General features: G+C 42.6%; 1 protein-coding gene across 1 annotated transcript in view; it reads left to right on the top strand.

Annotated features, from left to right (window-relative positions):
• The first annotated feature begins 702 nt into the window (after positions 1–702).
• Positions 703–16,915, top strand: part of sli (slit guidance ligand) — a 50,590-nt gene continuing 34,377 nt past the window's right edge. The window contains exons 1-8 of the mRNA XM_017904791.1: positions 703–767; positions 1,226–1,369; positions 13,762–13,833; positions 14,039–14,110; positions 14,185–14,398; positions 15,228–15,391; positions 16,581–16,652; positions 16,779–16,850. Coding sequence (XP_017760280.1) covers positions 748–767; positions 1,226–1,369; positions 13,762–13,833; positions 14,039–14,110; positions 14,185–14,398; positions 15,228–15,391; positions 16,581–16,652; positions 16,779–16,850 — 830 coding nt within the window. The 5' untranslated portion in view covers positions 703–747. The remainder of the gene's footprint in view (positions 768–1,225; positions 1,370–13,761; positions 13,834–14,038; positions 14,111–14,184; positions 14,399–15,227; positions 15,392–16,580; positions 16,653–16,778; positions 16,851–16,915) is intronic.

Raw genomic sequence — 16,915 nt, 5'->3', positions numbered from 1 at the left:
TTATCAAAAAGGAAAAGGAAAAATCGATACCTAAAACATACGAAACAACCCTGAAGCATAAAATACCCGCCCCTGAGCTCCAAATGAACATTCCCAATGTCTCATTAACGCATACGCGTTACAAAAACGCGTGCCACACACGTGACACGAAGTATCCGTCGGAATGAGCGGGAACAACGCGACAAAGCATCGAAGAAATCCGGATTTACGGTCCGATGGGCTCGTTTCCAGTGCGCGCGGGGCTAGGTAGGGGTCGCTTTGAGCGTCGCGTAAACGGCGACAACGTTTTAAAACCGGGGCAGAAAGGACGATGAAGTTGCTGCCGAAAGGTTGCTCTTTGCACAGTCGTCGTTCCCTTCAACGACGAGACAAATATTTGCACGGCCAGGGAAACAGAAATACTTATTCGCGGCAAATAAATACGAACGACAGAGGGGTTGGCCGACGCGGGGTGCCGTTTACCGGCGAGTAACGCGGGCCAGGGTGAAACGGCACGGTTGAAATGGAATTAGTTAAGCATCATCGCAAGGGTACTCCTTTTGTCCCGCGACTCGAAAGGAGCAAGAACGCGTACCGCGAGATTTTTACGAGATTTCCCCGAAAGGAGGGTGAAATTACATTTTTCCCGCGGACCGGCCGTTATTGACTCGCTGCACCGTGCCGCTGCGAGATTAATTCGTTCCTCTTTGTTCCAGGGACCTCCAAGGGAACAATATCACGGTGATATTCAAGACGAACTTCGAGGACATGGCTACGCTTCACGTTCTGTGAGTACCATCCGTTTGTTAAATAACGAAGCGAGTTATACGGGTCGGATGAACGGCGTGGAAACGGGATAGCCTTTAGTCGCTAGTCGCGAATAGGATTGAATGGGGCCGCGAAGCTGAAACCGGCTGAAGTCTTTAAAAGCTCGGGCGAAAAGTTCACGAGATTCCGGCGAATTTGTCGCGGCCGCCATTGTTATGACGCGTAAAGGCGACGTCGCTGTCCTGCGCATGCAGATTGTATTCGTTCTCCGACTGTTTTCACCTTCGTCACTCCGCTCTGGAGGGTTGTAAAGTTTCGAGACGCGTTTCGAGACGTCGAGAACGCGATTTCCAGCAGTGATCGTGCCGGAAGAAAAGTAATTACGACGAACTGGGTCGAAAGATTCGTGGAAGCCCGATCGCGGCTCAGCAACTGACGTGTTCCCAAGTTTTCACCGCGTTTTACGTATCCCTTGCAGCTGGCTATCGAATAATCAGATCCACACCATCGAGAGAGACGCCTTCCAGGACCTAGTCGGCGTCGAGAAGCTGCGGCTCAACAATAATCAGATACGTCACCTTCCCGATGTTCTCTTCAGCAACATGATAAACCTGAAGCGCCTGTGAGTATCTCGGAATAAAGTTCCTTCTCTTATTTTACGTGTATCTTCCATATATTGCCTCTTTTTAATTTTTAAATTAAAAATTTGTAATTTTTCAATTTAAACATGGCGTTCATTCCAGGGAACATGCTTTAAAAGGATGCAAATTTACTAGGAATTTTTAGGAGGAAAATATTCGAGATTCCGTGATTTCTTTGTAAATAGTTTTTCAACGAGAAAGGAAGAATTCCACGATATTCGTGGAAATCAAAGAACTGTTCTCCGGTAACATTCCACCTAGCGAAATCAAAATTTCGCTATTTTCATTTGTCGCATATAGAAGAATTTTCCTCCAGTGCATAACTACAGTGGAATAAAAATATCTCAAAAATCATTCGCAGTAATTAAAAAATTACTTCATTGTGGACAATAGTCTCACCCACATCTCCATATCCTTAATTATTTTTCAATCTTTTCTTAATAAATTTCTATTATTCGAATTGTGCTTAAAATGGACTACGCGCCAAATTTCTTTCAATAAAATATTTAAAAATGTGTAATATATCTCGACGAGAACGAAGTATAAATGAAAGCCACGATATAAGTTACCCTTTGTCCAACAAAAATGCTTTCGAATAATTCTCACTTCCCAAAAAGGAAGAAAAAAATTTCCCAAAATTTCTCCTTCGGTGCACCCAATTAAATATCATAAAAATTCCTCAATTCTCATCCAGTGCATAACTTTATAGTCGAATAAAAATCTCGCGATAATTAAAAAACTGCTCTGGAATATATAAATCTCCCCCAGGGGTTTGTCTCTCCACTCCAAATCAAGAAAAATCCTTCCAAATACCTGCCGTTGCTCAAAAAAGGGAAAAAAGGAAAAAGGGAAAAGGGGAAAAATGGAAAAGAACAGTTTCAGAAGGTTCACGTACGTACGTCATATTTCTCCGGCAAAAAGGCGACTGGACTAACGGAATCGTATTATCACAGCACGACCCGCGTTCCACGGTCCGTTCGACCGTTGACAGCCGTGTTATGGCCGAGCCGGGGACTCGGAAACGCGTGGCGATCGCACGCGAGGGTCCGTGCACGATCGGTTCCTCGTCAGTGTCGCGCGCAGCGGCACCGGAGGTTATCGCATAAACTTTTCAGACGATGGCCTACATACCACCCACGCGTACGTGTACACGCGGAAGTACGCGAGTTCGGCTTGTGAAACCCGCCGCGCGAGTTGCACCCTCCGCCCCCGCACCCTCTGTCCAGCACGCACGACTTCTCCTCTCCGGGTTTGAACCTATTTTTCCCTTTGTTTTGCTCCCTTTTTCGAGGCGATCGTTCGCCTCTCGTTTCGAGTTTCCGCTTCCTCTGCTTGGGAAAAAAAGAAGGGAAAAATGGGGAAAAGTAAAAAGGTGGAATAAAGGAGGGAGAGAGCCGGCGGAAGTTTCATCCGTTTCATCCATCGACGGACAGCGTCCCATTTTTTTGGCAAGCGACTTTTCAAATTCTTTTCCACCAACCGGCGAACGATGTTACGAGCGGCGGCCATTGTTCGGGGGAAAGTGGAGCAGATTTTCGCGTCAACGGGGTAGACAACATTGGCTGTACTCGATCATTGCTGCATTGATAGACGTTCTTTCGAGGATATTTCATTTTTCCAGATAAAACGTTAGTCAATGGAAGGCTTTTCGTTTTGGGGGTAACTCTTTGGGGCACGCTGGGATTAAAAGTGTCCCACCTTTTATATGCACCCTAATGCATGGTGGGACATATTTAGTCCCACCTCGAAATATTATATAGCAGTTGGTAATTCCTTCAATAATAATACAATTCGCTTGTGTTGGCAACATTCAACATACCAGTACAGTTAATTGAATCAAGCAAAAGGTTTATTGCGACAATCTTGTTTTCCTGGTTTTATGTGAAAAATCGTAAAAATTAGTTAATTTTTATGAAAATTAGATCTATACCAATTTTGTTTCATTTAAAATGCGATAAAATTGCTATGCAACGTGGGTCTATTTTATTATCTGAAATCCCGTGCTGCAAGGAATTAACTCTCTGGAACTGTATATATATATCACTTATTATTAGGATTATTATTTATATCTTTTCCGATTTTATTTTAGGTGCTTGTCATTGCACCTCTCCATTTTCTTATGGGTTTTGTTTTTCAATATAATGATATTAATGGTATTAAATAATCTGTCAGCAGAAACTGTTTGCCTTCAGTACCCCAATTAGAGTGAAAAGTATGAATTACTTAAAAATTTTGTCATGCTTATAAATTTCATTTCGGTGCTATAGTGAATTCAGTAATATACCGATTTTGTACCATTCCTCTAATGATTTCGATTATGTCTCTGAGTCTCTGTCAGTAATTAGACAAAGAACACTGGACTCCCTGTGCTCCGCCATATCCACCCTTATCTTTGATCAATATGCAGTGAGTCGAAAAATTCATGCATCATAAACACCAGCGCCGATCAAGGAGCAGTCAGCCGCTGGATAGCAAGAAGATGGAGCACCAGGGGGAGGAATGCGATGCAGAGATTAACGCGAAGGTCCACATTTCCCTCGGCGTGCTTCCCGATCCTGAATCTTAATCAGCTCGTCTCGAGTCCCTCGTCTGGTCTAGAGCAAGAGTTAAAAAAGAAAGACGGAAAGAAGCTCAGTTATCGCGATGGGATGGACGTGGCTTCCGTGTCGAAGGTAGCAGGTCTGTCGATGGTCAAAAAGTCGGTTCACCTCGGAGAGCAGAGTCGCCTCTGCTCTCTGTGTTCGTCGATAGAGGAGCGAAACGTAGTCGGTTCACCTCGGAGAGCAGAGTCGCCTCTGCTCTCTGTGTTCGTCGATAGAGGAGCGAAAGAGGAGGGGAGGAGAAAGACGAGAAGTCGAAAAGAGAAACAAAGGAAGAAGAGTGGATGGTGGAGAGACCACGGAGGATGGGCCATCTATCACGCCGCGAAGTGGGCAGACGAGAACTCGAAAGTTCCACGGGTCTAGAGGCCTTCCACTCTGCCCTCGGACACGTAACCTACAGTTTCTGATGATAAGGCCGGGATCAGGCAGCTTACAAAAGGACGTATTATGTTGCGAGCTTCGCCGAGATTCTCACGGGCATCCGGACGCTTGATAATCCTTCATCCGCCGTGGATAAGTCGATGCCCCGCTAGGAAACCAGAGAAGGCTAATACACTGACCAGGGTGTTGCTTGGCCAAGCTACTTGCACGTTTCACGACGCTGTTTCTGCTTTTATTTTGAACTTACGCGTGTAGAGTTTTGTTCGATGACGGAAAAAGAGGGAAAATCGAGTATAGGAAAAGAGTGATGCAATGATGGCGAAAGGATTAGGTCAGTCGAGATTCTCTGACGGGTTTGATGACTCTGGCGACTCTGACGATTCGTCAACTTTCTCTGGTGCCACTGTGACTTGCCAACTGAAGTTTCCTAACGACTCTGACGTCTTGCCAATTAACCTTCTCTGAGGATTTCAACGACTTCGCGTGTTAGTTAATACCAGTCATAGTTGTCATTTTTCTTCTTTCATTTCTTTTTCGCTGCTTCAGAAGTCGGGACATTGGTATCTTTTACGCCCTGTTAATTCTACGACCCTGTTACGTCGTTTAGACCTGATATACGAATGTTACGAAGCGCCCTCTATAAATCACACGAGCTAGGAAGACACGGAAAAAGAGTAAAGGAGAAAATGTTTAAGCAATTACTCCGATGTTGGAATTAATCGTAGGTAAAGCAGGGAAAGCTTCCGGTAACAGTGAAAATATTTGCCTCGAAGAAAAATATTTAACCAGGGTGGGAGACACGTTGCGGTGACGTGAAATGATACGTAGACCAGCTCGTCCTATGTTTGAGCTTATTAAGCTAAGCTTATTGCGTTTAAAAACATGGATTGGCTTTTCCCCTGAAGGGAATTAGTAATACGAGACTGACTCGCTTCACGACGATACACTTCCTGCTCGGATCTCACCGATCCTTCAACCGATCTTCGAAATATATGACTACCGTAATTCTTCGTTAAAAAATAAGTCGAAAACGTGGAATAAATTATTTTCCTACGAGGCCTCGTTTCCGAGAAAACTGCCTTCAAACACTTCGCGGCGTGCGCGCGTTTAATTAATACTCGACTCACCAGATGTCACTGTAGACCGACATCGAACATTTAAAGTCAATTTCCTCGAAAACGAAGCCTCCAATGAAAAAACTTTATTCCACAATTTCGACTCAGTTTTTCACGTAGAATCGCTCTGTATCAATTTTACCACCAGTTGCGCAACACACCCGGTATATATAGACAAAACACGTACTGTATACGTATCAGCATTCGCTTTAATACCTTCATTAACATTCACGTCGCCATATAAATTATTAACACCCGCAATTTCGTCGGACACGAGTCCGCGATAATTAATTCATTTTTAATCCACGAACTTATATACGGTGTACCGAAATTAGAACCACGAACCAGCGACGCACCGAGGACACGTTTCTCCATATCCAGCCGAGGATCTCGATCGTTCGCGCAGCGCCATCCCTCGAGACCCGCGGACGGGCGAAGAACTAGAGGTTACTAGATATTAATTAACTACAAGATTCCTCCGATTTCGTGATCGGTACCGTGCACCAGCGCGCTTCGCAAGCGGCGCGGACAGGCGACGCGGAACGAAACGTGTGATTAACCCATCGCGCGAAACGCAGAAAGCTATTCGAAGTGGTAAGAGGATGAAGCTCGGCCGGTAATAAATGGTTTGACACAATGGAAAGGGGCGCGGACACTCGGCTGATTAGTATCACTCCGGTCGTTGCGAAGGATATTCCGCTTGCTTGAAACGCGATACCCCTCGAACCCGCGCTCGGCGCGTACAAGCTTGTATTTACGACGCAATAACATTTGTTCGCTGTACACTTAAGCCGATAATAACCGGGACAAACGTTCTCCACCGTAGCTTTGACAACCCGGTGTTGCGGTGATTTAAGCAACGAAACGCTTCAGTGAACGTCTTACGATTCCCGGCCATGAAAATTTACGGCCGCGTATTATTTCGTCGCGAGGGAGACGCGGCCGTGGCCTGCCGTTCATCCTGTTCGTGGTAGCTTGCAACGGTGGTCTCGTGTTGAATTCGAGGAAATATAGTTTATGAAAGAGATCGGTCGAAAGTGTGGAATGAAATTTTTTGATTTCGAGCTTAATTTCACTCGGAGGTTGTTCCTCGTGCAAAAGTGAGTGAAAAGTGTAGAGAGGATTTTGTTCGATCGAGGCTTCGTTTGCGAGAAAATCGATCTTGAAGATTCAAGTGTACGTGTGCACTCATAGATATAGTTAAGGTAGGGCACGACGCGTTTTCTAGGATTTTCGACACCGATTTTCTTGGAAACCAAGCCTTAAATGAAAAAATTTTGTTCTATCTTTCTGATCTATTTTTGAGTGAGAAATCGTATTCCTCTTGTTCTGCTAATTTTAATCGTGTCTTGTGTACGAATTGTTTAGAAATTCGCGATGAAATTTAAGAAGCGTTGAATATTAATGGAGGTGTATCAACAGAAAATTACCTAGCTTTGCGGTTAGGTCGAAATAATATATTATGTAAGGAACGAATCCTGAAGGAAAGGAATATTGAATATAATTTTCAGCAGTTTTGCATGATACGTAACGTCGTTTATCATAGTTAGCTCGCAGTTATTACATGCAAATACCCCGTAATTTATCATTAACCGTGAATACCTAAGTTCCTTGATTATTTGCGTAATTATTTTGCGCAAAATCGTGCCGTGAATGCAGCGGTAAATAACTCGCTCTTACAATTATTCCAGCTATCGTTCCTCCTAAAATAAACATTTCTCGATACTCCTACGTAATTCCACGTAACCTCCGACGTGCAAATCCCACGGGTTCATCAGAGACACGCAAATCTATAAATAAACACGAAGAATAAATTTCCACGCAAAATCGAAACGCTGCGCTGCGAAAGACAGAGGCTGTCCCTTGTGATTCCAAGATCCACCAATCGGGTTCCATTTCATCCGACTCTTATCTCGGTAACGCAAAGCACGAGTAACAACGACATTCGAAATCGAGTAGTGGCAGACTCACACGTCCGACAGAAAGGCAGAGAGAGAGAGAGAGAGAGAGACAAACAGAGTGAGAGAAATAGATATACAAAGAGAAGGAGAGAGAGAAACAGATATACAAATAGATAGACAGAAAGAGAGAGAGAGTAAGAGAGTATATACAAAGAGAAGGAGAGAGAGAAACAGATATACAAATAGATAGACAGAAAGAGAGAGAGAGAGTAAGAGAGAGAGAGAGAGAGAGAGAAGCAAGGTCCACGAGGTCCTTTTGTTAGTTCCAGCCGAAGGAACGGCTACGTCGAAATTCGGTAATTGCTTTCTGGATTGGCTGGCGTGCTGTGGGAGTTTAATCTATCCCCAGCATTGGTCTCAGCCACGCGTTGGAAATTATTGAAATTCTAGCGAATTCGAATTCAAAAGTGCTACATCGACGCGTGGACGGCAACGTTCCCAGTTGAAAATAGTGGAAACGAAAAGAGAAGGAAGTAAATTTAATTATCCCGCGCAGCCGGATCACCGTCAACGGCAGAGGCATTCCACTCATGGTCGTACCAAATTGCTTGCTCAAATTAGGAACTTATCATGATCAAACTGCAACAGCGGTTCGAAATGAAACTGGCAGCACTAAAAGCCGTGTCTTCCCTTTGCTCCCGCCACGTCTGCCTGGTCGAAATTCGGTAATTGCTTTCAGGATTGGCCGCCGGTAAGCAGGAGTCTAAATCTGCCAGTTCTTGCTCTTAAGTTCGAGATATGTACGTCTCTGTCTCGGTCACTCCCGAGCCAGCAGTATCGTGCTCCGTCCTTTTTTCCCGTAGCCGCGATCCCACTTACCAACCGAGCCTCTATTTCCTATTTTTGTTTCTCGTCTTCGCCGTGTCGGGACGCGCTGACCGTGGCCCCTCTAGCGGACATAATTACAGGCTTGCGAGTCTCCGAGCCAATGGATGGTGAACGGTGAACCGGGCACCGAGACCTCTAACCTATCATCGCGAACGTCTGGTTAACTCGTGCATCGGAGAAAAGGTTCGAGGAGGTTCTTGCAACGCGAGACGTAACGCAATCTATTTAAATGAACCCCCGGTTTAGCTAGGGATCCATTATCGTGATTGACTCTACCGTTAAGCGCGCATTGCACTCGAAAAACGTTGCGTTGCCATGCATTATTCATGGTGGCTACGTTCCGTGAAAATTATGACGATAAATATGATGAAGCACATTCCGTTAAGGAAACAGTTTCCGGTTAATTTCACCACCCTGTCCCGCGGTGAGTATCGCTGCCGACGGTGTCGCGTTGGTATAGGTTAATGACGGTGCCGATAATTGTAATTAATATATCGCTTACATTAACGTCCATGTCGCGAGACATCGAGGCTCGTATTATTATGCCGTTTAACGATCCCGCTAATAGTTTTGTTGGCATAACCTGCCGGTACGGACATTGACGTTTTTGTAAATTGCGGCGCCGGTCTTCGTATCTTATAGCGTCGATTTTATTATATTATTCAATTACGTTGTATCGTTATTACGGTATTAAATTGTTACATTATTGAATTACGGATCGATTTTATAACTCGTCGATGGACGGTAATACCGGCCTGTTTTAAGTGCTCGTTTGGCTCTTGAAATTTCTGCTATATATTCGGCGAGCGAAAGGTAACGACACGAGTAAATAGAGTACTATGATCGACTAGGAAAAAGTCTTATTTCGTGCAGAGTGTAACTTTGGAGACTTGATCTCGTCGTTCCGTGAAGTTAAAGAGGTTCGTTTTAAACGAAAAATCTGCCACGAGATGGCGATCTTATGAAGAAATAAATACCCCAAATGACACGATAGTAGTTTCAAGCGGCATTTCTAATCGTCATTCGTTAAAGTATCGCAGTTTCTTTTGAAGTTTTAATCTGTAATATAAATGTACGTAAATTAATATTAGCAATGATACTAGCGACACCAGCGACGCTATACGCGATGCTAGGGTTGATACTAGGAATACCAGATACGATACTAGTGATACTAGATAAGATACTAGCGATAATAGACATGATACTAGTGATATTAGATAAGATATATTTAAGCAACGAAACGCTTCAGTGAACGTCTTACGATTCCCGGCCATGAAAATTTACGGCCGCGTATTATTTCGTCGCGAGGGAGACGCGGCCGTGGCCTGCCGTTCATCCTGTTCGTGGTAGCTTGCAACGGTGGTCTCGTGTTGAATTCGAGGAAATATAGTTTATGAAAGAGATCGGTCGAAAGTGTGGAATGAAATTTTTTGATTTCGAGCTTAATTTCACTCGGAGGTTGTTCCTCGTGCAAAAGTGAGTGAAAAGTGTAGAGAGGATTTTGTTCGATCGAGGCTTCGTTTGCGAGAAAATCGATCTTGAAGATTCAAGTGTACGTGTGCACTCATAGATATAGTTAAGGTAGGGCACGACGCGTTTTCTAGGATTTTCGACACCGATTTTCTTGGAAACCAAGCCTTAAATGAAAAAATTTTGTTCTATCTTTCTGATCTATTTTTGAGTGAGAAATCGTATTCCTCTTGTTCTGCTAATTTTAATCGTGTCTTGTGTACGAATTGTTTAGAAATTCGCGATGAAATTTAAGAAGCGTTGAATATTAATGGAGGTGTATCAACAGAAAATTACCTAGCTTTGCGGTTAGGTCGAAATAATATATTATGTAAGGAACGAATCCTGAAGGAAAGGAATATTGAATATAATTTTCAGCAGTTTTGCATGATACGTAACGTCGTTTATCATAGTTAGCTCGCAGTTATTACATGCAAATACCCCGTAATTTATCATTAACCGTGAATACCTAAGTTCCTTGATTATTTGCGTAATTATTTTGCGCAAAATCGTGCCGTGAATGCAGCGGTAAATAACTCGCTCTTACAATTATTCCAGCTATCGTTCCTCCTAAAATAAACATTTCTCGATACTCCTACGTAATTCCACGTAACCTCCGACGTGCAAATCCCACGGGTTCATCAGAGACACGCAAATCTATAAATAAACACGAAGAATAAATTTCCACGCAAAATCGAAACGCTGCGCTGCGAAAGACAGAGGCTGTCCCTTGTGATTCCAAGATCCACCAATCGGGTTCCATTTCATCCGACTCTTATCTCGGTAACGCAAAGCACGAGTAACAACGACATTCGAAATCGAGTAGTGGCAGACTCACACGTCCGACAGAAAGGCAGAGAGAGAGAGAGAGAGAGAGACAAACAGAGTGAGAGAAATAGATATACAAAGAGAAGGAGAGAGAGAAACAGATATACAAATAGATAGACAGAAAGAGAGAGAGAGAGTAAGAGAGAGAGAGAGAGAGAGAGAAGCAAGGTCCACGAGGTCCTTTTGTTAGTTCCAGCCGAAGGAACGGCTACGTCGAAATTCGGTAATTGCTTTCTGGATTGGCTGGCGTGCTGTGGGAGTTTAATCTATCCCCAGCATTGGTCTCAGCCACGCGTTGGAAATTATTGAAATTCTAGCGAATTCGAATTCAAAAGTGCTACATCGACGCGTGGACGGCAACGTTCCCAGTTGAAAATAGTGGAAACGAAAAGAGAAGGAAGTAAATTTAATTATCCCGCGCAGCCGGATCACCGTCAACGGCAGAGGCATTCCACTCATGGTCGTACCAAATTGCTTGCTCAAATTAGGAACTTATCATGATCAAACTGCAACAGCGGTTCGAAATGAAACTGGCAGCACTAAAAGCCGTGTCTTCCCTTTGCTCCCGCCACGTCTGCCTGGTCGAAATTCGGTAATTGCTTTCAGGATTGGCCGCCGGTAAGCAGGAGTCTAAATCTGCCAGTTCTTGCTCTTAAGTTCGAGATATGTACGTCTCTGTCTCGGTCACTCCCGAGCCAGCAGTATCGTGCTCCGTCCTTTTTTCCCGTAGCCGCGATCCCACTTACCAACCGAGCCTCTATTTCCTATTTTTGTTTCTCGTCTTCGCCGTGTCGGGACGCGCTGACCGTGGCCCCTCTAGCGGACATAATTACAGGCTTGCGAGTCTCCGAGCCAATGGATGGTGAACGGTGAACCGGGCACCGAGACCTCTAACCTATCATCGCGAACGTCTGGTTAACTCGTGCATCGGAGAAAAGGTTCGAGGAGGTTCTTGCAACGCGAGACGTAACGCAATCTATTTAAATGAACCCCCGGTTTAGCTAGGGATCCATTATCGTGATTGACTCTACCGTTAAGCGCGCATTGCACTCGAAAAACGTTGCGTTGCCATGCATTATTCATGGTGGCTACGTTCCGTGAAAATTATGACGATAAATATGATGAAGCACATTCCGTTAAGGAAACAGTTTCCGGTTAATTTCACCACCCTGTCCCGCGGTGAGTATCGCTGCCGACGGTGTCGCGTTGGTATAGGTTAATGACGGTGCCGATAATTGTAATTAATATATCGCTTACATTAACGTCCATGTCGCGAGACATCGAGGCTCGTATTATTATGCCGTTTAACGATCCCGCTAATAGTTTTGTTGGCATAACCTGCCGGTACGGACATTGACGTTTTTGTAAATTGCGGCGCCGGTCTTCGTATCTTATAGCGTCGATTTTATTATATTATTCAATTACGTTGTATCGTTATTACGGTATTAAATTGTTACATTATTGAATTACGGATCGATTTTATAACTCGTCGATGGACGGTAATACCGGCCTGTTTTAAGTGCTCGTTTGGCTCTTGAAATTTCTGCTATATATTCGGCGAGCGAAAGGTAACGACACGAGTAAATAGAGTACTATGATCGACTAGGAAAAAGTCTTATTTCGTGCAGAGTGTAACTTTGGAGACTTGATCTCGTCGTTCCGTGAAGTTAAAGAGGTTCGTTTTAAACGAAAAATCTGCCACGAGATGGCGATCTTATGAAGAAATAAATACCCCAAATGACACGATAGTAGTTTCAAGCGGCATTTCTAATCGTCATTCGTTAAAGTATCGCAGTTTCTTTTGAAGTTTTAATCTGTAATATAAATGTACGTAAATTAATATTAGCAATGATACTAGCGACACCAGCGACGCTATACGCGATGCTAGGGTTGATACTAGGAATACCAGATACGATACTAGTGATACTAGATAAGATACTAGCGATAATAGACATGATACTAGTGATATTAGATAAGATACTAGCGATGCTGGACATGATTCTAGTAATATTAGATGCGATACTAGTGATACTAGATAAGATACTAGCGTTACTAGACGTGATACTGATAAGAGTAGATGCCATACTAGTCATGCTAGATAAGATACTAGAGTTACTAGATAAGATACTAGTAACACTAGATGCAATACTAGTGATACCAGACACGATACTAGCGATTCTAGTGACATTACATAAAACACTAGCGATACTAGATATGACACTAGCGATACTAGATATGACACTAGCGATACTAGACATGATATTAGCGATACTATATAACCTGCGCTAATAAATTAGAGTCAAGAGTTTCTCAAGAAAATTACTCAAGAAATCCAGTATCAATGTCACCGAGAATCTTAATACTACGTTACGACGAAGATAAAGAGAATTCGCGTCATTTCATAGAAACGATCGCGTCACGTGAGGCCGTGGAAATGGTCACTCGTTATCCGTGTAACGACCCCGTGAAACCTTAAAGAAGTCTATAGCCACCCACGTGACCGGCGCACGTGCGCGCGGTCACACGTGAGTCCGCGTATTGTCTGCGGGGAATTCGCCATTGGGAAGGGTGATCTAGGGTCCCGCGGTAGTTGACACTGGACAACTTTTTAAATAATTGATCGTATGTAGAGCAAACTTGAGATCAACCCGAACAAAGTGGAACGCGCACCGGCGTCGTTCCCCATTGGAGACAAGGCTTTAACTCGAAGACAGAAAACTTGCGAAAAGGTCAACGTACCGACTATCGCGGTTCAACTTTCTTCCAGCTTGCGATCGATGATGAGTTCGCTCTTATTCAACGCCGCACTTAACCGCATAATTGGTGCAGCGTGCTGGCTCCGTAAATAATGTTCACTGAACTTTTCGTTGGTTCAATTCCGACGAAAATTGTTCAGTATCAAGATGACGTATATGCACAATTTATGGTTGTATTATTATATTTAATTTACGTTTATTTATTACATTTGCTGTGAAAACCTTCCTTCTATTTGAGAAAATTATAGACAAAGTGTAACATTTAGTTATTCGTAATTTATTTAATTATTGGGAATTAATTCTCTTTCGCCATGATACAGATATTTTAATGATGTTTGACACTGACACTGTGAAATATTTGATGTATAATCCCGATTTGCATCTTTTTGCAGAGACCTTAGCCACAATCAGATCGCCACGATCGGACCAAAGACACTCAGAGGGATTTCGTCTCTAAAATATTTGTAAGCGAAGTCTGAACAATTTCTATAGATAATTATAATTCAAATATCGTAATTGGAAATCTAAATAAGAGAACCTGTGAATAGATCAAAAGCTTAATGAAATATCAAATTGCAATTTTATTACATATATATTTAAATATTCTAAAATTCGAATACGAAAAAATTATTATTAATTCCGATTAAAATAAATAATTTTCACTGTCAGGTTACTCGACAACAACGCGTTGACTTGCATCGACGAGACGTCAATACGAGAGCTGAAGGACTTGGAGATACTGTAAGTATCTAAACGCAACTCGATGAGTCAGAATTATAGGTAAAGAAATGCATGTATCGATTATTTTGTTACAGGTTATTGAACAACAATAAATTAACAACATTGGGCAAGGAAATGTTGAATGGATTGTCGCACTTGAGGACGCTGAAGCTGCTGGACAACCCACTGTTCTGCAACTGCCACTTGGCCTGGCTCTCTCGACATCTGAAGACTCATCCGAGACATGGACAGCACACGAAATGCGCCTCTCCGATTCACCTGAAGGATCGAAATATAGCCGACTTACAGGTTCGATCTAATTTTAAAAATATCTCTATCCTCTGTCAACGTTTCCTATTCATTCATATCAGAAACTAGTTTCGAGACTTTTAAGTCTTCCAATAAAAATTGTGCTTAATTTCAAACCGAGGTACTTAGGTGCACTGTGCAGAGCTGAGAAACTGGCTACACGGAAATAAATCGTCCTCGGAGCTTCAGATAAAAATTTCCATGAAACCCTCAATTTCATGGTGTATTTAGACATATTATTTATCGGAGCTGACAAGTTGCTGCGTGGAAAGAATGCAGATTCGATTTGCTCATACAGATAAGACACGCCTGAGTAGCTAGACTTAGTAATCCACTGACACTGTCATGGAAATTGTGCATTCGCATTTTCAGTATAGACTAGATATGTCAAACCTAATCCATGTAGTAATACTACTAACAGTCCAACAAATAAGAAGAAATATGGATTTATTCGATCCACTGTTTTTAATACACTGATAGGACATACAAATTCTAATTATGAATTAAAAGCGTATAGTGCCAAGCAGAATCTTGTCAAGACGAATTAGAGTAGGCCAATAACGAAACCTTCGAAAAATTGGTACAATCACAGACACGAGATAAGGTTCTGTGAGTACACAACGTGATCAACTAGTATATCGATCACTATACCAAAAGCAGAGAAGTTTCCTCTTTGGAATGACCAAAGATTGCCTGACAGAGGCTATCAGAGTAGCCATATTCTCATCTCTGCGCGATGCAGGCTACGTTCCAAGGACACTACGACTTCGCGAATTTTTCTACCAATTCTTCTCATCGCCAAAGTTATCGCGTGCTCGTTTACAAACAGGAGCACGAGTTCAAGTGTTCGGATGTGGTCGAGAGCACCGGCTCAGAGTGCAGCGCGGAACCGCAGTGCCCGCATCCTTGCAGATGCGCCGAGGGTATCGTCGACTGCAGGGAGAATTCTTTGACGAAAGTACCGATCCATCTCCCAGAGGACACGACAGAACTGTTCGTACATGCAACTTTGTTCCAACCTCGTAGAATTGCTGCACATCCCTCACCTACCTCCAACTCTTTGTTGCAATAGCACGGTTGAAAGTTCAGTTTCGTTTCGTTTCGATTGAATAGCGGAAATTATTTTTAACGAACAATTTAACAAAATTAGATCGCCATTTTTTGAATTAAATTATTCTTGGAAATTTTAGATAAAATTCCTATTCTGTATTCGCGTAAACGTGTTAACTCTTGGGGTGTGTCAGTGTGTGAGGTCTTATTGACGATTTTAACACTGAACCTATACACTGTACTATAAAATACCCCTAGTCAATTGGATCTGTACACTGATTAATTAACAGTCTAGCACAGAACTGTAAATACATCAACGATTAGATCAAATATTGCTGTACAGATATGCGAACATTCTCAAAATTTATGTTATCTATCTATCACTATCTGTCATACAATCTGAATCTATCGATCACTTGTCCTAGAGATTTTTCTTTTAATATAATCAATTATTTAACAATTTTCTTTTCACGATTGTTTTTGAGGATCTCCTTTTATTTTTCATTTTCATTTTTCATCGTGATATGTTTAGCGTTGAAACTGGAAATTAATCCTTTGTACTCCAGAGGCGACTCTCAGTTAATCAGATTCTAAAAATATTAATGTTAATTAGTATATCAAATTTGAAATTAGCCAACGATGCATGGAATGTCGGAATAAAATAATTCTACGTCGACTTTATGGCAGAAAGTCTTCGAATTAATAAAAAAATAATTTTGACAAGTCAGGATTTAGATTAGTACTCGTGCACCGATGTCATTTTCAAAGCTGACATTTTCCAAAGCGACAGTTTATAAAATAGATTGAAAATAATTTTATTTTGCATTTCTCTCTTACTTGTTTACAAAAAATCATTGCCTATTCGATTATATTACTTTGTAAAAGCACGCAGTATATGTATCGCAAATGAGAAAGCAAGTGAGCCAGCGTGACAAAGAGTTAGCTGAAGGATAATTGGAAAATCGAGTGGCAACGTCATGAAAGCCGTACAAATTGTTAATAAAAATCAATTAATTCGCAGACCCCTACCCACTCCTTCCACCTCCTTTGCCCGAAGCAATTCTACGCGGGAAAAATCGAGCGGACCCGAAAAGTTTGTTAACTTATCCTCTATGTTGTCAATCATTCGCAGACGTTTGGAACAGAACCGCATCACGGAAATCCCGCCGAAGGCTTTCTCCCCGTACAGAAAACTACGCAGAATGTGAGTGACGTTCGCGATTAATCCAATTTATGTTTCTCCTTGCATGCGCGAGCTGCGCCATTTTGTTTCGCCTGACGATGTTTAATCTCTGCTGTTTTATTTCTTTCCCGCGACTCTCGTCAACAGCGACCTCAGCAACAATGAGATCAAAAAGGTGGCGGCCGACGCGTTCCACGGCTTGAAATCGTTGGAGTCACTGTGAGTACAAATTCGAAATTTCCCATCGATGAAATCGAATTTTCAATTTTTTCCATCTCTCTTCC

The sequence above is a fragment of the Eufriesea mexicana genome, unplaced genomic scaffold (assembly GCF_001483705.2).
Source record: "Eufriesea mexicana isolate 0111107269 unplaced genomic scaffold, ASM148370v2 scaffold3377, whole genome shotgun sequence".
In the NCBI taxonomy this organism is placed as follows: domain Eukaryota; kingdom Metazoa; phylum Arthropoda; class Insecta; order Hymenoptera; family Apidae; genus Eufriesea; species Eufriesea mexicana.
Note: the sequence above shows the minus strand (reverse complement) of the source record. Positions and strands in the feature narration are given on the sequence as shown.